This window comes from Podospora pseudoanserina, chromosome 6 (genome assembly GCF_035222485.1).
Source record: "Podospora pseudoanserina strain CBS 124.78 chromosome 6, whole genome shotgun sequence".
Taxonomy (NCBI): domain Eukaryota; kingdom Fungi; phylum Ascomycota; class Sordariomycetes; order Sordariales; family Podosporaceae; genus Podospora; species Podospora pseudoanserina.
The window spans coordinates 2,083,119-2,106,543 of record NC_085925.1 but is presented as its reverse complement, the minus strand read 5'-3'; the positions used below and the strand labels follow the sequence as shown (position 1 = coordinate 2,106,543).

The 23,425-nt window shown below is 52.8% G+C and overlaps 7 protein-coding genes across 7 annotated transcripts; 4 read left to right on the top strand and 3 right to left on the bottom strand.

Moving 5' to 3' along the window:
- Positions 1-466: 466 nt before the first annotated feature.
- QC764_601275 (uncharacterized protein) lies at positions 467-1,841 on the top strand (the record flags this gene model as incomplete). Its single annotated transcript, XM_062948642.1, has 2 exons — positions 467-596; positions 655-1,841. The coding sequence occupies 2 exons, from the start codon at positions 467-469 to the stop codon at positions 1,839-1,841; spliced, it is 1,317 nt and encodes a 438-aa protein (XP_062797616.1).
- On the bottom strand, positions 1,814-5,346 carry MCM3 (MCM DNA helicase complex subunit). Its single transcript, XM_062948643.1, has 3 exons — positions 4,746-5,346; positions 2,129-4,655; positions 1,814-2,068 (listed from the first exon to the last, which is right to left on the bottom strand). Exons 1-3 carry the CDS (start codon positions 4,816-4,818, stop codon positions 2,035-2,037), a joined length of 2,634 nt encoding a protein of 877 aa, XP_062797615.1. The 5' UTR covers positions 4,819-5,346; the 3' UTR covers positions 1,814-2,034.
- A 3,348-nt stretch (positions 5,347-8,694) lies between these two features.
- On the top strand, positions 8,695-10,412 carry QC764_601290 (uncharacterized protein; the record flags this gene model as incomplete). Its single annotated transcript, XM_062948644.1, has 4 exons — positions 8,695-9,067; positions 9,103-9,455; positions 9,513-9,766; positions 9,817-10,412. The coding sequence occupies 4 exons, from the start codon at positions 8,695-8,697 to the stop codon at positions 10,268-10,270; spliced, it is 1,434 nt and encodes a 477-aa protein (XP_062797614.1). The 3' UTR covers positions 10,271-10,412.
- A 173-nt stretch (positions 10,413-10,585) lies between these two features.
- EXO70 (exocyst complex component exo70) lies at positions 10,586-13,708 on the top strand. Its single transcript, XM_062948645.1, has 2 exons — positions 10,586-11,093; positions 11,155-13,708. The coding sequence occupies exons 1-2, from the start codon at positions 10,883-10,885 to the stop codon at positions 12,879-12,881; spliced, it is 1,938 nt and encodes a 645-aa protein (XP_062797613.1). The 5' UTR covers positions 10,586-10,882; the 3' UTR covers positions 12,882-13,708.
- A 1,762-nt stretch (positions 13,709-15,470) lies between these two features.
- On the bottom strand, positions 15,471-15,596 carry QC764_601310 (uncharacterized protein; the record flags this gene model as incomplete). Its single annotated transcript, XM_062948646.1, has 1 exon — positions 15,471-15,596. One exon carries the CDS (start codon positions 15,594-15,596, stop codon positions 15,471-15,473), a length of 126 nt encoding a protein of 41 aa, XP_062797612.1.
- Positions 15,597-19,583: 3,987 nt separating this feature from the next.
- On the top strand, positions 19,584-21,271 carry QC764_601317 (uncharacterized protein). Its single transcript, XM_062948647.1, has 3 exons — positions 19,584-20,026; positions 20,088-20,137; positions 20,188-21,271. The coding sequence occupies exons 1-3, from the start codon at positions 19,894-19,896 to the stop codon at positions 20,356-20,358; spliced, it is 354 nt and encodes a 117-aa protein (XP_062797611.1). The 5' UTR covers positions 19,584-19,893; the 3' UTR covers positions 20,359-21,271.
- Positions 21,272-21,617: 346 nt separating this feature from the next.
- QC764_601320 (uncharacterized protein) lies at positions 21,618-23,339 on the bottom strand. Its single transcript, XM_062948648.1, has 3 exons — positions 22,693-23,339; positions 22,396-22,634; positions 21,618-22,340 (listed from the first exon to the last, which is right to left on the bottom strand). Exons 1-3 carry the CDS (start codon positions 22,703-22,705, stop codon positions 21,717-21,719), a joined length of 876 nt encoding a protein of 291 aa, XP_062797610.1. The 5' UTR covers positions 22,706-23,339; the 3' UTR covers positions 21,618-21,716.
- Between the last annotated feature and the right edge of the window lie 86 nt (positions 23,340-23,425).

Genomic DNA, 23,425 nt, shown 5'->3' with positions numbered 1-23,425 from the left:
CCTTGAGATGGATGTAGGAATGACACGTATATATATATATATATGTATATGTAGGTGGGCATAGCATGGCGTAGCATAGCTGGCACCAGCCCCACTTTTTGCTTAAGTGGTAGGTTAGGTGAGCTTAACTGCAAGCTTTAAGAGCTGGAAGCTGCTGCAAGTCACCTAATTGGGCCGCACCTTCGCCCTGAACCAGTCACCACGTTGGCAGCTGTTTGGTTGGGATCTTGGGAGTTGTTGCCTTCCAATCGCGGTTCAGCCGGGCGTGGACCACTGGAGAGTGGGAGTGGGATGTGGTTCGACTGAGGACTCACCACTCGCTCATTTCATCGACCTTCACGAAGGCACACTCGTTTTTGTTACCAAAAAGGCACGAGATATTTGTGATTCTTTTGTTTAGGAAATAGGCGTCACACAACAGTTTGGTCTTGAATCCCGATTGCCAAGCAAGCAAGCAACCGACAACATGACACCGCCGCCGCCGGAGCCAGACCCAACAGACGCCGTCGCCGGTGAGGAAGAAGTACTCGAATCGTGGAACGAAATCCCCCCCACTCAAGAGATAGATTTTGTTACCTTGGGGATGTTCATAATTGGTACCCCTCCCCCAACCCCTCTTTATATCCCCAACATATCACTAACTGTCTTGTCAAGATGAAATCCACCACCCCCCCTCCCTCTCCCTCCCCCCCAGTTTGAACATCCCCGGCGGAGCAGGAACATACTCCCTTCTCGGCGCCCGCCTCTTCTCCCCCCCTCCCCTTTTGTCATCAACAACATCCATGATAATCGACTGCGGCTCAGACTTCCCCCCCTCCCTATCAGCCCACCTCTCCTCTTGGCAAACCTCGGCCGTCTTCCGCCATAACGCCGACCGGCTCACAACAAAAGGCTACAACGGCTACTCCAACCCCCTCGACCCCTCCCACCGCTCCTTCCGCTACCTAACCCCCAAACGCCGCCTCACAACCGACGACCTTGCCTCCCTCTCCCCAGTATTACTAACAACCAAGTCCCTCCACCTCATCTGCTCCCCCCTCCGCTGCCAAGAACTGGTAACCACCTTCCTCTCAGCCAGAAAGAGGTACTACAATCATCAACGCCCATCAGAGGAGCACACCCGCCCAGTTATAATCTGGGAGCCAGTCCCGGATTTGTGCACACCGGAAGAGTTGCTCAATTGCACAAACACCCTCCCGATGGTGGACGTTTGCTCTCCCAATCACGCCGAGCTTGCTGGCTTTCTTGGGGGGACAGGGGTGTTGGAGGATGGGGGGGTTGATGCCCTAGCGGTGGAGAAGGGGTGTGAGCAGCTTTTGGCGAGCATGCCGCTGCAGTCATATACCTTGGTTGTTAGGGCGGGGGAAAAGGGGGCGTACATTGCGCGGAATGGGGGGAGGAAGAGGACGATGAAGAAGGTGGTGGGTCACAGGGGGGGTTTGACGAAAGAGACGGATATGGAGGAGCTGTTTAGGGGGTTGGTGATGGGGGTGGGGGAGGAGGAGGGGGTGGTGGCGAGGGAGGAGATTGAGGTTGACGAGGGGGTTGAGAGGTGGTTGCCGGCTTACTGGACGGGGGAGGAGGGGAGGGAGAAGGTGAAAGATGCGACTGGGGGAGGGAATACCTTCTTGGGTGGGTTGGGGGTTGCGCTGGCGAGGGGGAAGGGGATTGAGGAGGCGGTTGGGTGGGGGGCCGTGGCGGCGAGTTTTGCTATTGAGCAGGTTGGTATGCCCGAGTTGAAAGGGGAAGGGGAGGAGGAGAGGTGGAACGGGGAGCGGGTGGGGGATAGGTTGAAGAGCTTTATGGAGAGGGTTGGGTTGGGGGAGGGAGAGGGGAAGTAATACTGAGATGATATCATAGATCTCTCTTATCTCGTGTTGTTTTGGCGGGTTGCGGGGTAGGCATGGCGTTAAATTCGAATCACGGTTGGGTTTCTCATGGAAAAATGACAAGACCATCCATCATGCTTGCTTTCTACTTTCAGTTCTACAGCCATAAACCAGCCCATGTGCTATGATGCCCACAAACCACCCCTCAAATCTTGTAAACCAAATCACCATCAGTGTACCTATTCATCATGGTTAGCATCTTGCCTCTTTCACCTCATCATCAGCAGAAGAGCACTCACATGATCTGGTTCCGACTATCCATCTCCTTCAACGCCAGTATCGCCTCGGCCTTTCCAAACTTTGGCCCCTCGGCCTTCTCGTTCACAGCGCCAATTAACTCATCCACCCTCGCCGAATCATCCTCAAACAGATCCGTTCCCAGAAGCTGACCCAACGTCCGTCTAAACAGCTCAAGGCGCTGCTCACTAATCCCCTCCTGCTCCTCCTCCTCAACCGTGAGCCCCGCCGCTCTGGACGCCATATCCTCATCCTCCTCCTGCGTCTCCAGCTGAGAAGCAGGAATCGAGCTTGCAAACGAGGGCTGAGAGCTCCTCGTCGACCGGCCTGTCCGTCTAGGCGTGGCGTTGTAAACATCCTCTTCCTCCTCCTCTCCCTCCTCGGCAGCCTCAACCTCAACCTCAGGCGGTGTGCTCCTCTGGTTTCTACCATTGACCCTCCTTGCACCACCGTTCGCCCTCTGGGACGCGCGAGCAGAGCGGGATCTAGCAGCGGCGGCGGCCTCGTCGCCGTCCGAGTCGTCAGAGGATTCGCTGTCCGTCTTCTCGTCCGCCAGAGGGCGGGTCTTTCTCCTCTTCTTTCTTGATTCATCCTCAATCACCTCCTTGAAGAGGGCAAATCTCAGGATGGATTCCGCGGCGAGGGCGTCCCGTTCCTCGACGCGGTTCGACAACCTCGCCTTGGCGTGGGCGGTCGACAGACGGATGAGGGTTTCGAGCGTGCGGACCGTCATGGGGGAGGTCTTGCGCTGGTTGCCCTCCATATCATCGTTACGCAACCCGACGTAGATCTCGGCGATGCGGTCCGAGGCTTCCTGAGTCAAGACCGGCTTGATGCGGGTCTTGGCGTATTGGATGTACTTCTTCATGAACGGGATCGAGAGGATCTCGTGCTTCCTGTTGCTTCCCCTGCCGGTAGCCTTGATGCCCACGTGAAGCATCGCGTCGTACTTCTCGTACACATCCGTCGGGCGCTGAACATCAGCTTGCTGGTTAAGTGCCACGTTGAGAGCCTGGCCCGCGTTCTCCCGAACAGGGGCGCCTTCTTCCGTGCCGGGCTGGCGATAGCGGTGCATACGCAACACATGCTCCGACACCTGCCTATCCCTCGTGTCCTCAATGTCGTCGGTGACAACAAACAACAAGTCGAAACGGGACAGCAGCGAATCCGGGAGGTTGATGTTCTTGTGAGGGTCCTTGTGGGTATCATACTGCCCAAAGATGGGGTTGGCAGCAGCAATGACGCTGCACCTCGCGTTCAACGAAGTGTGAATCCCCGCCTTCGCAATCGTAACCGTCTGCTGTTCCATAACCTCGTGGATAGCCACCCGATCCACGTCGCTCATCTTGTCAAACTCATCGATGCAGACCACGCCCCTGTCCGCCATAACCATCGCACCCGCCTCCAACCTCCTCTCCCCCGTCTCCTTGTCGCTCGTCACCGCAGCCGTCAAGCCCACACCAGACGACCCCCTGCCGGTGGTGGCAATCGCTAACGGCGCCGTATTCAACACAAACCTCAACAGCTGCGACTTGGCCGTCGAAGGGTCACCCACCATCAAAATGTTGATATCACCCCTCAGGTGCGTCCCATTTTCCAGATTCTTCTCCATCCCCCCCAGTAGCATCAGCAAAATCGCCTTCTTGATGTAATCATGCCCGAAAATGCTCGGCGCCAACGACTGGCTCAACAGCTCAAACACCTTTGACTTTTTCGCAATCTTGTTGATGTTCCTGATGTCGGTATCCGTAATCGCCGCCGTGGCGATCCCACCCCCCGACTTGGTCGACAGCAACACGACATTATTCGCCAGCAGCACCGTCTTGAACAGCGCGCTGTTGTGGTTGGTGTTTCTGTTCCCCAACGTCCTGAAGATGCCCACCAGCTGGACTCTGTCTCCCGGCTTGGCCTTGTCCACCAGGTCATCATCCAAAATCACATCCACCCCCCTCGGCAGCTGCCCCGCAGGCGCCCGCTCGGGCATCTCCTGGATCGAAATCGTCTGGTGATCCCTGTACGTGCAGAGCCCATACTCTGTGATCAGCGGGTTCCCCTCGTTGTCCTCGTGGGGATACACCGACGTGGTCGTCGCGCCGTTGGTCATCGTTTGGTCGCGGTATTCCTTCCACTGGAAAATATTCTTCGTCTCGTTGTAGTGCACGCTCTTGACGATCTTGGGTCTGATCAGCGAGCAGCGGGTGACGATGCCCTCGATGGAGACCATGCTGTTCAAGTGCTGCGACCCCAAACTCCGCGGGTTGCAAGTGTTCAAACCAAAACTGCCAGCAAAGGCGCAGTAGTACAGCACGTCGTCGTCCGTCTGGTCCTTGCGGGCTTGTGGGAGGGCCTTGACGATGGACTTGAGGGCGTGGTTGAAGGCGAGGGTGAAGTCGAAGGGGTCGTAGAGGAGGCCCTCGGCCATCTCGGGGTTGTGGTCGCGGACTCGGTCGATGTTAACGACGAGCCGGCGCTGGTTTTTTTGCAGCATCGTGATGATGTCTGCTCTGTAGCCCTTGACGTGTTGGTCATCTTTTTTGGGTTACATGTCAGCATCATATCGTGGGTATCAGATCGTGGAAAAAAAGGAAAAATAAAACGAGGGACATAGAAAATTCATACGGGGATCGAGAAACTCCATGGCCTGGCGCACCCGGTCTTGGGCCGCATTGTCGCGGAGCATTTCGTAGTCCATCTTGTCGTATGTGTCCACCGGGTATCAAAATGGGAATTGGATTTGGTGGTGGTGAAGAAGACACAATGTGTCAAGGTGGGTGGGTGTTGTTTTGTGTTGTGGACAGTGGCAGAAAGCGGTGTTCTTTCTCTGGCAATGCCTGACCGACGAGAGTGGGGAGAATTCATTCGCAAAGCAGACTCCAGCGCGCGTCCCGTCGCGGTTTCGCGTTTGCTGCGCGTCGCCCCTGACAGGGGTTTTAATTGATTCAGGTCCAATGGCAACTGCGGGGCTCCCTTACGGTTGCCCAGCCAGTGCACGGCCAGTGTTGACCTTGACCTTCTCACCCAGGTCAACTCTCGGTGTGTAGGAATACCTCCTTTGTGCCGTTCTCATAATTCAGAGGAGATGGAGGACTTGTCATTATGCTCTGTCTTCCTCCTATTCATCAAAAGTACATGTTTGACAGTTTCAGAGCAAAAGAAGCTTACAGCATGGCCGAAGGCGAAATCTCAAGAGTGAACGAACACCTTTCGATCAAGCTCCAAAAAATATAGCAAAGTCTTACAGCCCTCTTTATCCATAGGCTAGATACCTGGTTGAACTGATTAAAGCCATGCTTCAAATATAAAAGAACTCATTCACTGCAATGAGCAAAAAGCAAAAAGCAAAAACATACAACACCGAGGATTCCCCAGTGGTCACCCACCTGAGTACTAATTCGGCGCACAGCTATTTGACGAGGGCAGAGCGGACGGGATGCCGTATTTTTAGCTGGCTATGGTCGTATGTGACAGTCTGCGCCAGACTTGTGGCTTTTGAAGCAGCTGAAAGATTTCGTTAACTGGTATCAACACCTACACACTTCGATTCACACAGGAAGCCAAAGTATCACCGCGGATGGGCAGATAAATCTCTCTATCCGCGGATAGCATGATACCAACAGTTTCTTGCCCCTGCCCAAGAAAACTTATCATTAGTCATATTGCAACCCTCCAACAACCCAGGGCATCAAACTATCAAGCCACAGCACCAGAACAACCCCAAGGTAGAGTAACTACTGGTTGAAAGACCAAGCGACCCTCCAAAAAATCGGAGGAGCCCCCCTGGTAGGTAGGTAGGCCAGCACATATACACACAGCGTAACCTCCCCGAGCTCGACGATGTGCCTATCAAGCAGCGCGAACTTGGGCACGTCGGCAGACTGTGTTTCCTGCACATCATCATGAAGAAGAAAAAAACAAGTCCCCATGACCATGAACACACTGTCTGTCCCGCTGTCCCATTCTTGCCCACTGAAGGCAGCAGTCCGCCTGGGTTCTTCCATGATTCCCGAACCAATACGAGAATCAACATCATGCTTCCTTCCTTCCGTGCGAGCCTCGCGGCTTCTGGCGGGCCGCTATTGTTGTTGTCTCGCCTTCTTCCCTCCAATGTGTGCTTGAGAGGCTTTCCCGCATTGGGTCTCGGTATCATGCGGTCCAATGTTGCGCAACGCCCTCTGCTATGACACCAAGGCTTGGTGTCTTTTGTCTATCGAGAGTCTGAGTAGTGTCATTGGTTCAAGATTGGGGTAGATAAAGCCAAACAGAGGCCCCCGTAGGTATGTAGCAGGGCTCGCCACCTCCTTTTCCTACGATACCACCATCCAAGCACCTTCTAGACGGGTGCTTTGTTTTTCAACTGGCTCAACCGAGACCCGAGTGCTTTGATATGCAGACAGCACAATAACAAGCCATGGATATCCTTGTCAATACGAGCGTCGAGAGATATATCTAATTGGTTACCAAACTGTCGGGAAGGAGGCTGGGCTCCCCAGGTCAAGTTCAGGAAGTTGACGTGGCCGCCCTTATTCTCGTGACGGGAGCGGGTGAATCCTGGCCAACGGCTATCCTGGTCTCCCACATCCCGCTCCTCAACTGAACAGTCCAGGGAGTACTGCCAGTCGAGGTGGCTGTTTATCGCTCAATGGCTAGAAGCATAGCGGCATCAGTACAGACCAGCATTGCTCGTCCCGTGAACCTCAAGGCTCACCGAAAGCATGCCCTTGTCTCGGAACCAGATGCAGCCAGCCCGCAAATCAAGACCTTCTCACGGCAAGCCGCGAATGCTGCCAATGTTGACGTTGATGGAAGAATCTGGGCTTCATCCCACCAAGATGATCAGGGGCAAAGGCGTGGAAAAAGTACGGCATTGAAGTCTTCAGGAGTTTGGCGGCTGAAACAGGACTTTCTAGAACCGCGTCTCAAGATCATGCGTGCTGCAATGCTGCTTCAACTTTGATCAGAACTCGTGAGTTGGAGAGACAAATTGTATGGCTACCGACCTCTAGCGGAGGGGGTACCGGTATCACATTCCGCAGTAGTATGACCATGCAAAAGCCACGATCCGGCACTCGCCCTGTGCGAAATGTAGACGCCAGAAAACGGACTGCATGCGGGGAACTTGACCAGTAATCGTCAAGGAGAGACGGTGTTAGTTGGCCCTGTCATATGAAAAGGGAATGCCGGAGGAGCACCTCAGACGCAGATCCCACTCAGCAGGTAAACAGTCACACCGAAGGTGCCGTACTCGTATGATTGATGCCAACCTGGCTGACAGATACAATACCGGTTGTATGATTCAAAGGCTGAAGGCCAGTGGTCACACTGATGACGGGGCCATTCTCCCGAGATAGGAGACGGTCCATCGCGAAGACCAACAGTCTCGATAGCACAAAACAAGCGGTGTGTGTCAGCGGCATAAACCTTCAAAGGTTGGACGTCGCATTGAATGGTATGGTGAAAGCACCTCTATAGGTCTCGACGCATGTGTCATATCATCACCAGCAGGCCTCGGACTGTGGTATCGGGATGGAGGTCCGGCGAGGCTGAGTGGTCGCTCTTTATCTTCGGCAAGAGAACGTGCCGAAGGCCCGTGCGGCTCCCCTCGGCCTGCCGAGTAAGCTGGGGGTGCCATCCCGAAGGGGCCGAACGAAGGACCAAGTCGTCCGTCGATAGCCATTGTCAGGGGGCCAAAGGATGTCCAGGAAGGGAAATGTCAACGAATCTATGTGGTAAGCTGAGCTCTGGTACGACATGGAGAGCTGGCGTCAAAGCAGCCTGTTGGTGTGAAGCGGGAGGATTTCCTGATGATCCTGCGCTGTTTGTAGAGACAGGACCAGGGTGGCTGCGGGTGATAATCGACAACTTGGGCCGAAATCGGCATGCCGAATTAGACCCCTTGGCTTTTTACCCCTCACACCCAAGCTTCCGCCGTGTGGACGTGCGGCTGCCGAAGGGGGCTTTGAAGTCCATGGTCGCACAGCAGCAACAACCACCTCGAGGGCGGTTTGAAGGCGGCAGAGTGCAGGTCGTTTGTTGCACGTGTGACATGTGTTACCCCTTGTATCCGTTCCTAAGGGTGTACCTGACATATGACCTCTGGTGCTCTCTTGAAGCTGTCTCCATTGCGTGTTTTGTTCGTGTCGTCCAAAATGGAAGCTGAGAAGGTTTGTTATCGATGCTCCAGGGCCCCTCCTAGACAAGTAGGAGCTAGACTAGTGCATTGTGCAGTGCTGGTCGTGGAGGTCGGCGAATCATGCCAGCACCCGGAGGTCCACTTGTCCACGACCCAGACAAAGAGTCTCCATCCCATATGCTTCCAGCATGTTGACGGGTATGTCGGTGGGCTGCCCCGCATGTATGTGCTGGAAAATGGTCCGCGGTGGTAGGATTGGCCAGGAATTCCGCGCTCTTGTCCCTTGGTCAGGACAAGGTTGTAGTGTGCTCGCCCGTGGACTGTTGAGATGGGGAGCCATGTTCCGCATACAAATAGGCCAGTATGTATGCTCTCCCCGGGCAAGCGGTCTCCGTCAAACCCAAGTGAACTCAACACAAGCCCATACTGTCCGTCACCATGGTGTTGATCAAGCTTGACCCCCAGGCCGAAATGAAAGGCATCGACGGAGCCCAGACAGTCAGCAGCTCGGCTGTGTTGCACAGACACCTTTCCGAAGACTTCCTCGTCCTTTCCAAAAGCGAAGGCAACTACCTAATCCTCGAAGATGGTCGGCGTGTGTTCGATGCCTCCGGAGGCGCCGCAGTCAGCTGTATAGGCTATCGTAACAAGAGAGTGGCCGACGCTGCTTATCGACAGATCCTTGATGCCCCGTACTGCAGTACCGTCTTCTACACCACCAAAGTACAAGAAGAGCTCTGTCGCTTCTTGGTCGATTCGACAGGAGGACAGATGGCGCGGGCCTACATTGTCAACTCAGGGAAGTTCTTTCGTCACGTTGTATCCTCTTGCTCCCAAGCTGACCAGAAGCAGGCTCCGAAGCAATGGAGGCGGCTATCAAGCTCGCGAGGCAATACTTTATCGAGGTCAAACCATCACAGCCGCAGAGGACTCGCTTTATCTCACGAAGACAGTCCTACCACGGCATCACCCTTGGGGCGTTGGCCATGGGTGGTCACATGTACAGACGCGAAAAGTTTGAACCACTCTTGATGAAAAACGTTTCCCAGGTCTCTCCATGCAACGAATCCCGGTTCAAAGCTCCCACAAAGACCAACGAGGAATATGTGGCGGAGCTGGCGCAAGAGCTCGATGAGGAGTTCCGGAAGGTTGGGCCCGAGACTGTCTGCGCTTTTGTTGCCGAGCCTATCGTCGGTGCAGTATGTCTTGACTGAGCCTAGGATCATCTGGCAGTGTGCTAATATTTGTTCCGTTAGGCTCAAGGCTGTGTGCCGTCGGTCCCCGGATACTTCAAGGCTATGAAAGCCGTGTGTGACAAATATGGGGCACTTCTGATTTTCGACGAAGTGATGTGTGGCATGGGCCGCAGTGGTACCTTGCACGCATGGCAACAGGAGGGTGTCGTTCCAGATATCCAAACCATCGGAAAGGCGCTTGGTGGTGGCTATCAACCAATAGCTGGGCTGTTGGCCAACCACAAGGTCATTGATGGAATCGCGAAAGGAAGCTCGTATGTGGTGATGGCCGATTGTTCGAGTAATCTGCTAACTGTTAGCCTAGTGTATTCGTTCACGGCCACACCTACCAAGGCCATCCAGCTTGCTGTGCGGCTGCCCTCGAAGTCCAGCGCATCATCCAAGAAGAAAGCCTCGTGGCAAATGTCGCTAGCATGGGCCGCTTGCTATCTCAAGGGCTGAAAAGGCGTATTGGTAACCACCCGAATGTCGCTGATATTCGAGGTCGTGGTCTGTTCTGGGGAATCGAGTTTGTTTCGGACAAGAAAAGCTCGACACCATTCCCGGAAGAAGTTCATGTAGCCATGGTCATCAGCAAGCTTGGATTGGACCCCAAATACGGCATCAATGTATATCCTGGAGCAGGCTCGGCGGACGGGCGTCTGGGGGACCATATCATAATCTCGCCGGCCTTCAATATTCGGAAAGAGGATGTTGAGTGGATTGTGGAGACAGTTGGCAGGCTGGTAGACGACTACTTTGCAACGCTTCAAGTTTGAAGTCGTTTGACGGGGGCGGGGATCTGATTTTCTGCTTGAGCGGAAGACTGGTATTGTAGAAGAATGGAGTAATGTGCTGGACACGACTCCTGTGTTATGAGAAAATTCCCATCTTTTCTTTTTTTTTTTCTGTGCGCACAAAGCATGAACAAGTGAGCTGTGCCAGCAGGTGGCCCAACTCGGTGCTTCCACTCCTTCCAGTTTCAGATACTGCTCTACTATTCTGCGGAAAGGACCATGGTGGTGATATAGGATACGTGGTTGCAATACCTCAATTTAATCCTTGAGAATCTCCATGCTCGATACTCTGCAAGATATCTTCAACACCTCTGTTCCGTTGCTGGTTTGGGAAGTGTTTCATGGTGTAAGTCGTGTAAGTGAGGTTAAAGAACTGTGAGATCTGATTGGCCACCACATGCCCCACAAATAGCGGGCAATCACCAGGGACCCTGGCAGCTGTTCAGCGGATGTCTGCGCCTGGGCCAAGCCTGAGGTTCCTGAACCAACTTGGTCCAAGATCCATCAATTCACAATCACAAACACCTTCCAACTCGCACCTCGACAACCCGAGCACACATTGCTTCCCCCGACTGACGACCGAATCGCCACAAGATGGCCGTCGGGCTTGCCAATGGCCGACCGGCCGCCGACGAAGAAGCCCGCGCCGAGGTCGACGTTCTCAACTCGCGCCTCGAAAAGACCACCCAGTTGACCAAGAAGATCCAAGCTTGCTTGGGAAGACTAGAGGCTACAGGGAAGAGCGTTCGTGATGTCACCGGACCTCTCAACGGCGAGACAAGAAGACTACAGATACTCGGCAATAGTGTGTAGTCATCAGCTGCCAGCTCATCCGCAACCGGGGCTGACGTGCCACTCTTTCTCAGACATCGATTCCGTCATTGCAGCTATTGAACGTCTACGACAGCCAGCAGACAGCAAGAATGACGAAGAACAGATTATCCGAATGGGCCCCGACAAGGCCGGCCTCTCCAACTACCTTGGTTCAATCAAGCGTCTTAACAAGGCCCTCGACGACATGAAAGCCTCCAACCTTCGATCAACCCAACAGACCGTCGCCGAACTCCAGCGCCTGGTTAAGCTCGGCAACTCCCAGCTCGAGAATGCTTTCGACAAATTATTACGAAGCGAAACACCAAGAATGATCGAACCACTACACTTCATCACGAAGAACAAGGCGTTCCCAGTGTTGTCACAAGACAAGTTCAACAAACTCGGCCTGATGAACTCATTTGTAAATCAGCAAACTGCAGGGGCTAATCCACCACAAGAATCACCAGTAGCAAAGATCTACGCCGAAATAAGATCGCAATACCTCTCTTCATCACTAGTAAACATGGCCGCGGCCAGCAGCAACACGGCAAAGAAGAAGAACCCAGACGCAATCTACCGGGCGGGCACCAACGGAATAGGCACCTACGCGCAGGCGATGGAGGGACTGTTCCTCTCCGAGTACGAAAACATCTGCAACATTTTCACGAGAGAAGACTGGGGTTCCGTCTTTCAAGCAACCTGCCAGCCGGCCCTGGTAGAGCTGGGAAGGACACTGCGAGAACTGAACGGTCACATCAAACAGCACATGAACACAGACTGCTACCTCGCCTACGAGATCGTCGAGATTATCTCAGCACTCTCCAACAACCTCGAGGCCAAGACAGGCGAGCTCAAGAGCTCACTGGCCGCTTCTCTCAAACCAGTCCGGGAAACCGCGAAGTCTTCCCTTGCCGAGCTGTTGGAGGACACAAAGCGGCGGGTCAACTCTATACAGACACTGCCCCAGGACGGCGCGCCAATACCAATCATTTCGGAAACCATGCAGAGACTACAGACAATGGTGGACTTTCTCCGCCCAATATCGAGCATTATGGTTTCGTTGGGAGATGGGAACTGGAAGTCTGTCAGCGCCTCGAGAAGCGGGGCAGTAGGGGACGCCATCCCTAGCCTTGCGTCTTTCGACGTTGGGGCCGATGGCAAGGAAATCTTTGCGCACTACTGCACTGACACCATCGAAGCGTTGATGATGTCCCTCGACGGCCGGGCACGGTTGATCCTCCAAAAGAAACCTGTCATGGGCGTCTTTTTAGCCAACAGCGTCGTCATCATTGAGAGGATGATTCTCCAATCCGACCTTGGACCTCTCCTCCAAGGCCGGTTGGGTGTGCTCGAAGCCTGGAGAAAGAAGGCCACCTCGCTCTACATGGAAGCTTGCAAGGATGTGTCGGTGCATTTGTTCGACATGATCAAGACTGGGCAAGGTGGCAGGTCGGGTGGTGGGAGACCAACGAGCGGGCAAGGGGCGGTGGATAGTGCCAGTATCATGAAGGGGTTGGGGAGCAAGGATAAGGCGGAGATCAAGGAGAAGTTTCAGTTGTTTAATGCTGGGTTTGAGGACATGGTGCAGAAGCACAAGAGTTATAGCATGGAGAAGGAGGTGAGGGGGCAGTTTGCAAAGGACATGCAGAACATGATTGAGCCGCTGTACTGTCGGTTTTGGGACCGGTATCATGAGATTGACAAGGGGAAGAAGGGAGGGCAGGGGAGGGTTAAGTGGGATAAGGGGGGGATTGCGGCTGTTTTTCAGGGGTTGTATTAGGTTTTTGTTGGAGTATAATGGTAATGAAAGGGTGGATGATGATGGGTTTTGGGATTCAAGGTATGGGATTATTGACATTGGCATGTGGGAAGTGATTGGAATTTTTGAGAAGAAAGCAAGGAATATCAGACCACCTTTGCGTCATGCTAAAGGGGGAGGATTTCTTGTGAGCTGCCTTATTGATTACTAGCCTGTTTGTTGCCCTGCTTTGCTAGTGTATCTTCATTGGGGGTATATTGTGCTTTTTTCAGGAGTAGATCTTACGCAGGCTGAGATATTGTTACGCAGCTGGGATTTACCCACACCGGTCTGTGATTTAGGTTTAAGGCAGGTCGTGGTGGTGGTTGCTACCTGCTGTTTCGACTTTTTGAGAGTGCCTGGTCAGCGGCAGGCAAACTGCAGCCCCGGCAGCGCAACAATTCGAACCCATGCCACCTACATAGGTACCTAACCCTTGCAGACCGGGGGGTACACTACACGGGGATCGGGAGTTGATGCGATGCTCGTTGCTTTTTTGGAGTCTTCTCGGTGTGGGTTACGTGCATAAGTGCATCGTCGTAGGCTTAGAGGTTTGCTTCTCCGGGTTGTTGTAAGCTCTTGAGGGGGGGAATAGAAGATCACTGCTGAGAAGGGATTGCTTTTTTCTTGGTTTTCGAGGCTTATGATGGAGGTGGAAGCGGGATATGATCTGATATTTCGAGCTAAATCGAATGGAGGGATAGCTTGCGAGATGTTTCCCGGTTGTTGGGATGTAGGGATTTGAGGAGGAAGTTAGTTGGTCTATGCTGGATGGGGTGTAGTGCTTTCGTAATCTTGACCCTGGGGGGAAGGGAGGAGGGGGGGGTTGTTGGAAGTTGGGGTTCATGATCCTTGATGGTCACGAAATGTATGTTGTTGTTGGAGGTTGATAATAGTCAGCTTATTACCTGCTCTGACATACAGCCTTGTTGGCAGTACTAGAGCTTCTTGTACTACGTGATCTATCCCAAACCCAAAGATGATATAAGTCTGGCTCACATAAACTCGAGCCATAGACAATGGTTGGAGATATTCTGGTTGCGGGAGTTGAACCAGCTCGGACTCCGGATGAGATGGAAATGGATGGATGGTTGATCCCCCGCCTTTCTTTCACAGTTTCACGATAACTGGTGATCAGTTATTGACGGAATATCATCCACCATCCTCATCTCCCCAGCAATAAATTCGCAATCACATTTTCATTTTGTCTGAGGTGGAGTAAGATATATATAACACAACCATGGTATACCCCATTCCACTCACCTGCATAACAACCTCTAACAGCCAAAGATTGAATCATCGTATCATCGTCTAACAAATCACAGCGTAGTATAAAGCGGAGGTTGTGCTCAAGGCGGGGGTTGTTGCCTTGACCCGTTTCTTCAGGGGTTACATTCAACGGTAGGTAGCGGGAAACGGCTGGTAACGCACAGTCCAGCTTTCCCCCTAGTTGTAGATCAGGGGTTCACGATAGGTAGCCACGTCAGTCTCCCCTCTCGATATCAAGTGAAATAGGATTTCATTCCACCCCTCACAAACCCCAACCGAGGCGGCCGCTCGAGAGCAACATCACTCTATTTTCCTGTCTCGTGCGTCCCATGATGGGCCGCATATTGCCAGGCCGGGCCAGCTACCACCTAAGGCATTCTTCAACTAGGCTAATATCATGTATAAACAACCCAAAAGAGAACACCAAACAAAACACTCCCCTAGCCGTGGCGTCCTACATAAACATTTCATGCATCGCCGTGGCAGTGGGCGGGCAAGCGCCCGGCGGCAAGCAACCGAGCAGGCAGGGTAGGCAGGCAGGGTCACTTGCGCACGGTTGCCGTTGCTGCTGTTGTCTTCACGATGGTCGGTCAAGGGTAGGTAGGGTCAAGATATCGATCTATTTTCTGGACGGAAGCAGTCGGTTGCAGGTATGCGTGCATGACCATTGGGCGGGTAGGACGTTCAGATGTGTTTGCAAAGATGGTATCATAAGCTAGTTAGTCACACGAAAAGTTGCAAAAAATAGAATACAACAGAGTTGTTACAGGATTGAACAAAAAACAGGCTATCAAGGGGGTATCTGCCAAAAAGAAAAACAAAATGCCCACACGCCCAGAACAGTCCCAGAGAGTGACTCCATATCCCATGCCCCCTATACACCATAAAATCACTTGTTTCCTTCTCATCCATGTCTGTGCTCCCAAAAAACGAAAGTGCAAAAAGGGATTGATCCGCCCCATGTCTCATCAACAGTGCCTCTCCACCGAAAGGGAATCATGAAATTGACGCCCTCGGCCTTGCATCCATTACGAGTGACATCCTCCCCTCCTCTCCCCTCCTCTCTCCATCGTCGATCCGGGAATTATCTCCCCGATGAAAAATATGGGGATCACCAATTCACCGAGACAACCTCAACTCCCAACTCCAAGGGGGGAACGGTAGATGCCGTCAATCCCCCCCTGTTCCTGAGCCAAGCGTGCCGAACGAGGAAGGGTGTGCATATGCTGTCTCGCTTCACTGCAGCCATCCCAATCGGGCGGGCTTTGTATACAATGGATCTGCATTGTGCCCTCTGCTCTTTCAATAAGGGCACCCCTTGTAAGGGTGCTCGCTGGCCGGGCAGTAGTCGTGGGTGCCAAAGTCGATGGCCTTGCAGCAGAAGGAGCAGCAGTTGTTGACGAGTTCTTGGTATTCGACAGCGGCCATTTTTGATGTTGTGTTGTTGTTGTGGTGGTGGTGGTGGTGGTGGTGGTGGTGGTTGCTGTTGTGGTTGCTATTGTGAGGTATGGTGTGGTAGGTATGTGTGTGTATAGAGGTGGACACAAGTGTGTGTAAGTGGTGAGTCAACAGCTGAGTGCTATGGCTGGTGAAATAGGTAGATGGATGGTGTAGGTATAGCTTAATGGCAGCTTTGAAAGAGTTGACAATGACAACGTTTGGTAAAGGCTTGAAGAGATGATGATGCTTCTGCCCAAAGGCCAAAGGGAAAAGTGTGGGAGGTGTCTACCCTTTATATCTTCCAATCCCTAATTCCTCGGGCACAAGAGCCAGGTTTAAAGATCCCAGTCCCTCCCCTCCCAAATAAGGAATTGCACAAAAAAAGGAAAAAAAAAAAAAAGGGGGCACAGTCACTGCGCACAGGCACGCACACACACTACAAGGTGGGGGGTAGTTTGGGGAAACTACAAAAAAAAGCATAAAAGAGAACCCCCCTCGACAAACGGCATCCATCAACCCAAGCTGGGCACGGGCTTTGCAGCAAGACATGAGAGATACCTGCAATTGCATGGCTATCTACTCTTTGTTCCTATACAACCCAAGAAACCAACTCGGGTACTTTTGATGTCACCAGGTACTATTACTCCTCTCTCGACACAGTATGCGAAAATGATTTGGCTTGCATCAACGGAAAGAAAAAGCAAAAAAAAAGTCTGGGGACTCTGTGAGCCGCCTCCCAAGACTACCTTCCTTCTCTTGGGGCGCTTCGAAAAGAGAGCCAAGAAAAGACCCAAAGAAGTGACCCGAAGGCGTCGTCGAGCAGCAACAAGGCGACCACAGGGGACTAGAGACAGAAAAAAAGAGATGCAGCGGATAATGCGGCGGTGTGGCATGATTAGAAAGGGTCACGAGGCATTCCAAACCTTGGGAAAACAAATTGGGCTCTTATTTTTTGGATTTGGGTTTTTTCCAAGTCCACCACTCCATTCCAGTCCCACCGAGATATCCGTCCAATTGACCTCTCAGCATCGTTGCCGTACCATGTTCCTGTCACACCCGAGGTAGACTGAAAACACCCAATAGGCGATGACACCCAGCTTTTTCTTCAGCAAGCCATGAGATCACTCGGTCAGGACTCAGAACCCTGTTGCACACAACACAGAACGTGAGGCTGATGGTACATATCAACGACGCTTTGTGTAGAGGCACGCCGCTGGATCACGAAGTTGGAGTATTCCTTCTGGCGCATGTGCTGATCCGTCTTGCAGCTGCTTGCTGACCTTACCTTACATATCCGTATGGGCAGTGAGTAAGAGAACGGACACAGCCCCGGGCAATGTCTTCAACGCCCGTCGGCAGCCGCGCAATGCTGCCATCAGCCGCTGGAAGGCGTCCATCAGTCCAAAAAAGCACATAGCACACCGCTCTTCAACAACAGGTCCCCTCTTGTCCTTGAGAGGACATCCCGATCAGCGGCAATCCGGCTGACACCTGCGGGACTTGTGTCCTGGGGTATCATGCCATCACGGTTCCATCAAAAGGACATGTCCGCAATCCCGTCCTCCGGGTGCGACTGCGGGGTGATCAGGGCTTGTGTTTGGTGACGTCTGTTCCATGCCCTGGCGAGCTTGCTGGGAATAGGGCACCAATGAGAGCCTGTCCGCCAAGCGACCTCAATGGCCAACCCAGCCCAATCTTCATGTTTCACAGTCCGAGAGACCTTCAACACCACCGGCATCCGACACGGTGCTTTGGCGCCTGCCTTGTACTGCGGTCCTCCATTGGCTCGGTGTCGTTTTTGAAGACCTGCACGGCAGCTACTCGGCCCCTCTGTCGGGAACCTGTCAACGCCCTGAACGCTTGAGGAGCGGTGGTGGCGGCACGGGCTGGGGACAAGTGCTACACAATGCATGTGCCCCAGCCAGTTCACGATAGCCTCAGTTGAGCTCCGTAAAGGGGAAAAGTTGGAAGGCCCAACTTTGGGTTTCACCCGCGGTATCCATTGGCATACATATGGGATGCCAATATCGCCGAGCGTGGGGGGAGAACCTACCTTACCATCGCTACTATCAATTTTCCATCTCTGTCCCCGCTTCAGAGTCGCTTCTTGACCGGATCCGCCCGATCGTGATTGATGAAACTCGGTCACCTGCCTTCATTCTTTTTGGTCAGGATAGAGCGCTCCGTGATATTCCATCCTGGCGGATTACCCACTTTGGCCGCGGCTCCATTGGTCTCGCCAAACCCCTCTCTGCAACGCACATCTTCCAGATATCAGTCATATCATTGGAAACTGTACGCATCTCGGCAAACAGGCAGCTGATTCTTCAAGACTTGCTGTCGATGACATGAACTTTTGTTGGCGAGGTTGGGTAACACAGCATATCGGCAAGTCATAAAAGGGTCAGTCGGGGGTGTTCAACCTGTCCAGCAGTAGAAAACTTCCAGAAGGATGCCGTTGGATCCAATCAGAGACGTCATAGTCGTACGAAAATCCAAGTGCCGCGCGAGCCTAGTTAACCTTACGGCCCTTGGGATGTTGGTGATCCACTGGCCTTCTAGCTGATGTCGTTGGCCGGGCGTGCCCAACCTAGCTGTCCGCATGCCCGAATCCATCGGAAGCGGGAGCACCGTCGGCCTTCTTTGCAAGACTCAATCCCGTGGGTTGAACTGCATATGTTTATTGGCGGACCGATGTCGGTAGCCGCTGCCCTTGCTGACTTTGGTAAATGCTGTGAGAGCGAGAATGAAATCCCGCAAGTCACCAAGTGACGGCTGGAGGTCACGATAACCTCTTCGGCCGCCTTCCCAACTCGGAACGGGCAGCGGGTGCTCACTCGGATCCCTTCCATAGTAGTCGAAATAGGGTCTGCCAAATCTGGATCATTCGTGGGGGTCCAGACATGTGCCGGAGATAAGGCTGATGCTCATGAGTGGCTGCGGACGAGCACGTCTTTATTCGACATCAGGAAATTCTCGTGGTGCTTATTACCAAGTTGGCTATGTCATTTCAGTTAGTTCATAGTTTTTCTCTTCTCATGTATGGCAGGTGAAACCTAGCTCGGTCAGGCATGTCAGGATGGGATGGATAGCACACCGACGCTTTTCGTGATACCTTCCTTGTTCATCGCCGAACGAATAGGGTGCTCTAGCCATAGTCAAGAAGCCCACTTGGCCTCGGCTCGCTTCGAATTGTTTGGGTGGCAAGATGCACACCGTCAGCGCTTGCACCATCGTGAGCCCCCAACGTCCAACAGCCAGCTGCAATCCGATGTCGCAAGCATCGTGCTTGAACATCAAAGGATTAGAGGGAGACAAAAATGCAAGGGACTCCACCCACGTGCGTGGCAGAAGTCTTGTTCCAGCTCTGCGGCCTTCTCTCGTGAAGCTGACTGGATGGTCTAGACCCGAGGGAATGGACGCGATATGCGGGCTGACACCGTTGGTGGAAAGACGGGAGTGGAAGCCGTGCGAGGTGTCCAGCCAATCTCATAGCGAGAGTTGTGATTGAGAAAAGGGGCAGTATGTTAGGGCCGGGCTGAATAAACCCATGAGATGTCGAAGAAATTTGTTGAGAACAAGATTGAAAGATTTGAGTGTCGTCATTTCCTTGAACAAACGGTCTTGTACTTGACTATAATAGGGTTGGGGATATGACTGGTTCCAGACGCACAGACTCCGGCGTCGACCATCAGCCCCTACAGAAGTTTGACTTCTCCAAGGATTGCTTCGGCTTCATTTCTCCTCCTGAGAAAAAGGTTATGGTACATATCACCATGAGCAGCCCGATGGTCAAACTTCATGAACGTAGCTACGCCATATAGACCTCCGCAAAAGACGCTACAGACCCTAACCCGAACCCCCATACCACGCCGGCTAATACATTTGGACTCCGCGCTTTCCAATCGCTCGGTTCTCGGGTTTAAACTCGCCCACCCCAGCGGGGTTTTCTTTTGACAGCTTCAGCGTTGCTTACGGGACAACTATCACCCATCTTTGGACCTAGATTGAACTCCTCAAGTTGCCAAGAGCATATGGTGCAAGGTTACACCATCACAGCGATGCCTCCTCTTCTATGGACGAATAAATGGCTGCTAGTCTCGAATCAGGTAGTAATAGGAGTTTGTATTGTTCCATTTCGCCCGCAAAATGACGGCATATCTTTTCCCGTTGACGGGGATGTAGTCTCACCCACTCGTTCTTGTCTATCGCTCTTGACTGTGTAACACATCAACCCCTTTAGCCAAACAAACATACCGAGTCTTGTCCAGATACAACAAACACAATGTCTCAACCACTCGGCCCCTTCAAGCTCGTCACCGTCAACACGGCCCCCGAGCGCGCCTATCGGCTCATCGGCCGGGTTGTGGAGGATGTCAAGGACAAGTACACCATCATCCACGCTGGCAATGCAGAGAGTAGGCACCCCTTTATACCCCCTTACGAACTCTACAGTACCCGAGCTAACATACATAATAGGCATTGACAAAGTAAAAGAAACTGTCGAGGCAGCTCAGCCCAACGTCCTGGTATGCCCCTTCAGCCTTACTCTCCAAACCATAAGTCTAACAGGAAGTAGTTCACTGCCTCCATGTGGACCCCCGAGCAAGCAGCCGAGATCATCGCCATCGCCAAAGAAATCGTCCCAGACCTCAAGACTTTCTCCCTGCCTCAGGGTTTGCAGGTGGACAAGGGGCCTGACGCGGTGGTGGAGTACATCGAGGAGAATTTGCCTGGTTTGCTTGAGTAGATTTGCTTGATTGGATGCTATCAAGGGTATAGACTGATAGAGAGTACAAGCAAGAGCTTATATGAGACGAAAATAACCATGGGATGTCACCTCCTATCCCCTACCCCCCATCATCTCCTCTTGCCGCAGCCTCACCATCTTCTCCCACCTCAAACCATGCTCCTGCCTCACCATCTCCAGGATCTCCGTTTCCGCCCGGACTCTACCAACCTCCTCCATCAACCTCTGCCCCTCGGCAACTCTATCAACATTCTCCTGGGCCAAAACCCGCGCCTCCATCATAATCTTATCAGCCTCCCTTTCCAACCTAACCCCCTCCACACCTTTATTATCCCTCCCCTGGGCGAGAACCTGCGCCTCCATCAGGTTCGCGAGAACCTCTTCCTCCAACTTGACCCTCTCCATCCTCATCTTAGTAATCTCCTCGTCCAACTTGACCCTCCTAACCTCCCTCTCCATCCTTATGGTGGTAACTTCCTCCTCCAACCTCACCCTCTCCATTCTCGCCCTGGCAATCTCCTCAACAATCCTAACCCCCACCCTCTCCTTATTATCCCTTTCAGCCCTCAAAATCTTGTGCTTGAGCTTAATATTCTTATTCTTGTAGCGCTCCCTCTCCAATCCAAGACTCGACTTTTCTGCTCGGCGGGCCCTCTTTTCAAATTGTTTGACGCTCTATTCCCACCTCGAGTTGCTGCTTTTCCAGCTTGAGTGCCCGTTTTTTTCTTTCTCCGTGAGCAGTCGACGATGGGTGTGTTTTTGGCTTGGTGGCGGTGTTCTTCCACCGCGTGCAGGCAATGCTTGGAGATTTTTTGTTCGTGATGGGCGAACGAGAAGGGAGGGCGGCGGCCGGGAGCGGTGTGTGTTTGGAGGTCATAATGGTTATTAGTGTTGGAAAGAGAAAAAAGGAGTGAGTGTGATGGTAGGATAGATAGATAGATAGATAGATAGATAAATAGATAGATGGATGGATGGATGGATGGATGGATGGATGGATGGATGGATGGATGGATGGATGGATGGATGGATGGTTTGGAAAAAATGTTTTTAATTGCGGGATTTGGAAGTCGAGTCTGGAAGAGTGAAAAAGATGTCAAGAAGAAGGATGCTCTTTAAAAAAGAAACTTATATATGTTTTGACTTTGTGATATCAGAAGCCGCCATTTCTGTAAACAAAGTCTGCTTCTATCCCGAAGTTTATTCCATGGTAGCTAATTTGCATTCTGATGATGAAAATTTCCTTTTTTTGGGTTGGTGATAGTGATGCTGTAAACTCTATCTATAACCATCCTCGTTTTTTCCGAGTGTGGCACACCACCACCTCTTCAAAGTCTAACCCCTCCCATTCCCTAACCATTCTATTTCTCGTTCTGCAGCTTGTTCACCAAGCTGCCGATATGTGGCTGAATCTCAACAATAAACTCGTCACCGTCATGGAGAAGCTCCTGAGGCTTGTGAGCAAAGCCGACACCAGCGGGGGTGCCAGTGATGATGACTGTGCCCTTGGGCAGAGTCGTGCCTTGTGACACAAAGCTGACGATCTGCTCGACGGAGAAGATGAGATCAGTGAGCGGGCTGTCCTGAACTGCCTTTCCGTTCTTCAACCCTCTAAGTCTGAGCTTGCCGACATCCTTGATAACATCCTTGGAGACCAACACGGGGCCGATAGGGCAGGCGCCGTCGAAACCCTTGGAGTAGCACCACTGCGTCTGGGCAAACTGGGAGGCACGGGAGGAGATGTCGTTGCAGGCTGTGTATCCGAGAACGTAGTCGAGAGCGTCGGCCTCGGAGACGTTCTTGGCCTCCTTGCCGAGGATGATGGCGAGCTCGGACTCGTAGTCGGCCGAGTCGGAGGCGATGGTGTGCTTGGGGATGATGGTGGGTTCTGGGTAGGGGCCGGCAAGGCAGGTAGGGGGCTTCAGGAAGAGGGTCGGGATATCGGGGATGCTCATCTTGGCCTCCTCGGCGTGGCGCTTGTACTGTTGAAGATGTTAGTCATGTTCCCGAGTCTCCTTCAGGCTGCTACTAAGAACTTACGTTCAACCCGATGCAGCGGATTGTGCCGGCCTCGTTGGCCGTTACGGGCGAGAGGATCTGGCCGATGACGGCGGTCTCGCCCGTTGGTGAGCCGGCATCGAGAACGGAGCTTCCGCTGTAAACCTTGACCTGGACCTCCTCTCCCTTGTAGACAGCGAGACCGACATCGACAGAGCTGTCTACTGGCTCTCCGACCAGGACCTTACTGGTGTCGCCCTTGGGCACAAATCTGACGAGACCTGGATGCGTGTGTCAGTTCAGGAGCTTCCCCCGCATCTCGGGAACGCAGCATCTTACGCTCAAAAGCCATTGTTGCTGTTCTGATTCTTCCTGGGTAGAGTAGTAGAAGCTCTGGTTACCACGATTGTCACAAAACAGAAAAGATTGAGAGGGAGAGCAGCAAATAACCCGAGAAAGTAACCTGAGCACGTCAGATCGGGATGGGACTTCGGGACTTAAATATCGACGCCGGGCATCACTAATAGGTAGCGCCGCTGTCATCTAGGAACCCCTAGCTTCGCTTCTTGACGTCTTGTACGGTAGGGCGAAGGGGGGATCGGTTTGTGAGATCGGCCTTGAATCAGCCTATTTCCGGCCCCTCTTGTTGGCCAGAATCCCCCCGTGTCCCCCCATGAAACGCACATTCCGGATAACGAGAAGCAAAGTAGCAGGAACCCTTCTGCTGCATGGCATTCTATGCTGTGCTTGGGGCTATTCGTCTGAACAATGCAACTGGATTGCCCCTCACTGTTCAACGCCGGACCGGAGAACTCCACAATCTCCCCGCAGCGGGGGGTTTGTGGAGCTCCGGACGTGACCGCTGCCCCGCAGCACACCGTTCACGCTCGATTTGCGGAGTCAGGACCATCTCTGTCAGCAATTTGTGGAAGGTTTGTCAGTTTTCAGATACTTGAACAGACTGCGCTTAGTAAATTGGATTTTATACTTCCGCCCTTCCAGCTTTTCTCGGTGCTCATTCGACTATCTCTCGAATTTCTCCGGAGCATTTGGATGAAGACTGTTCCCTCTC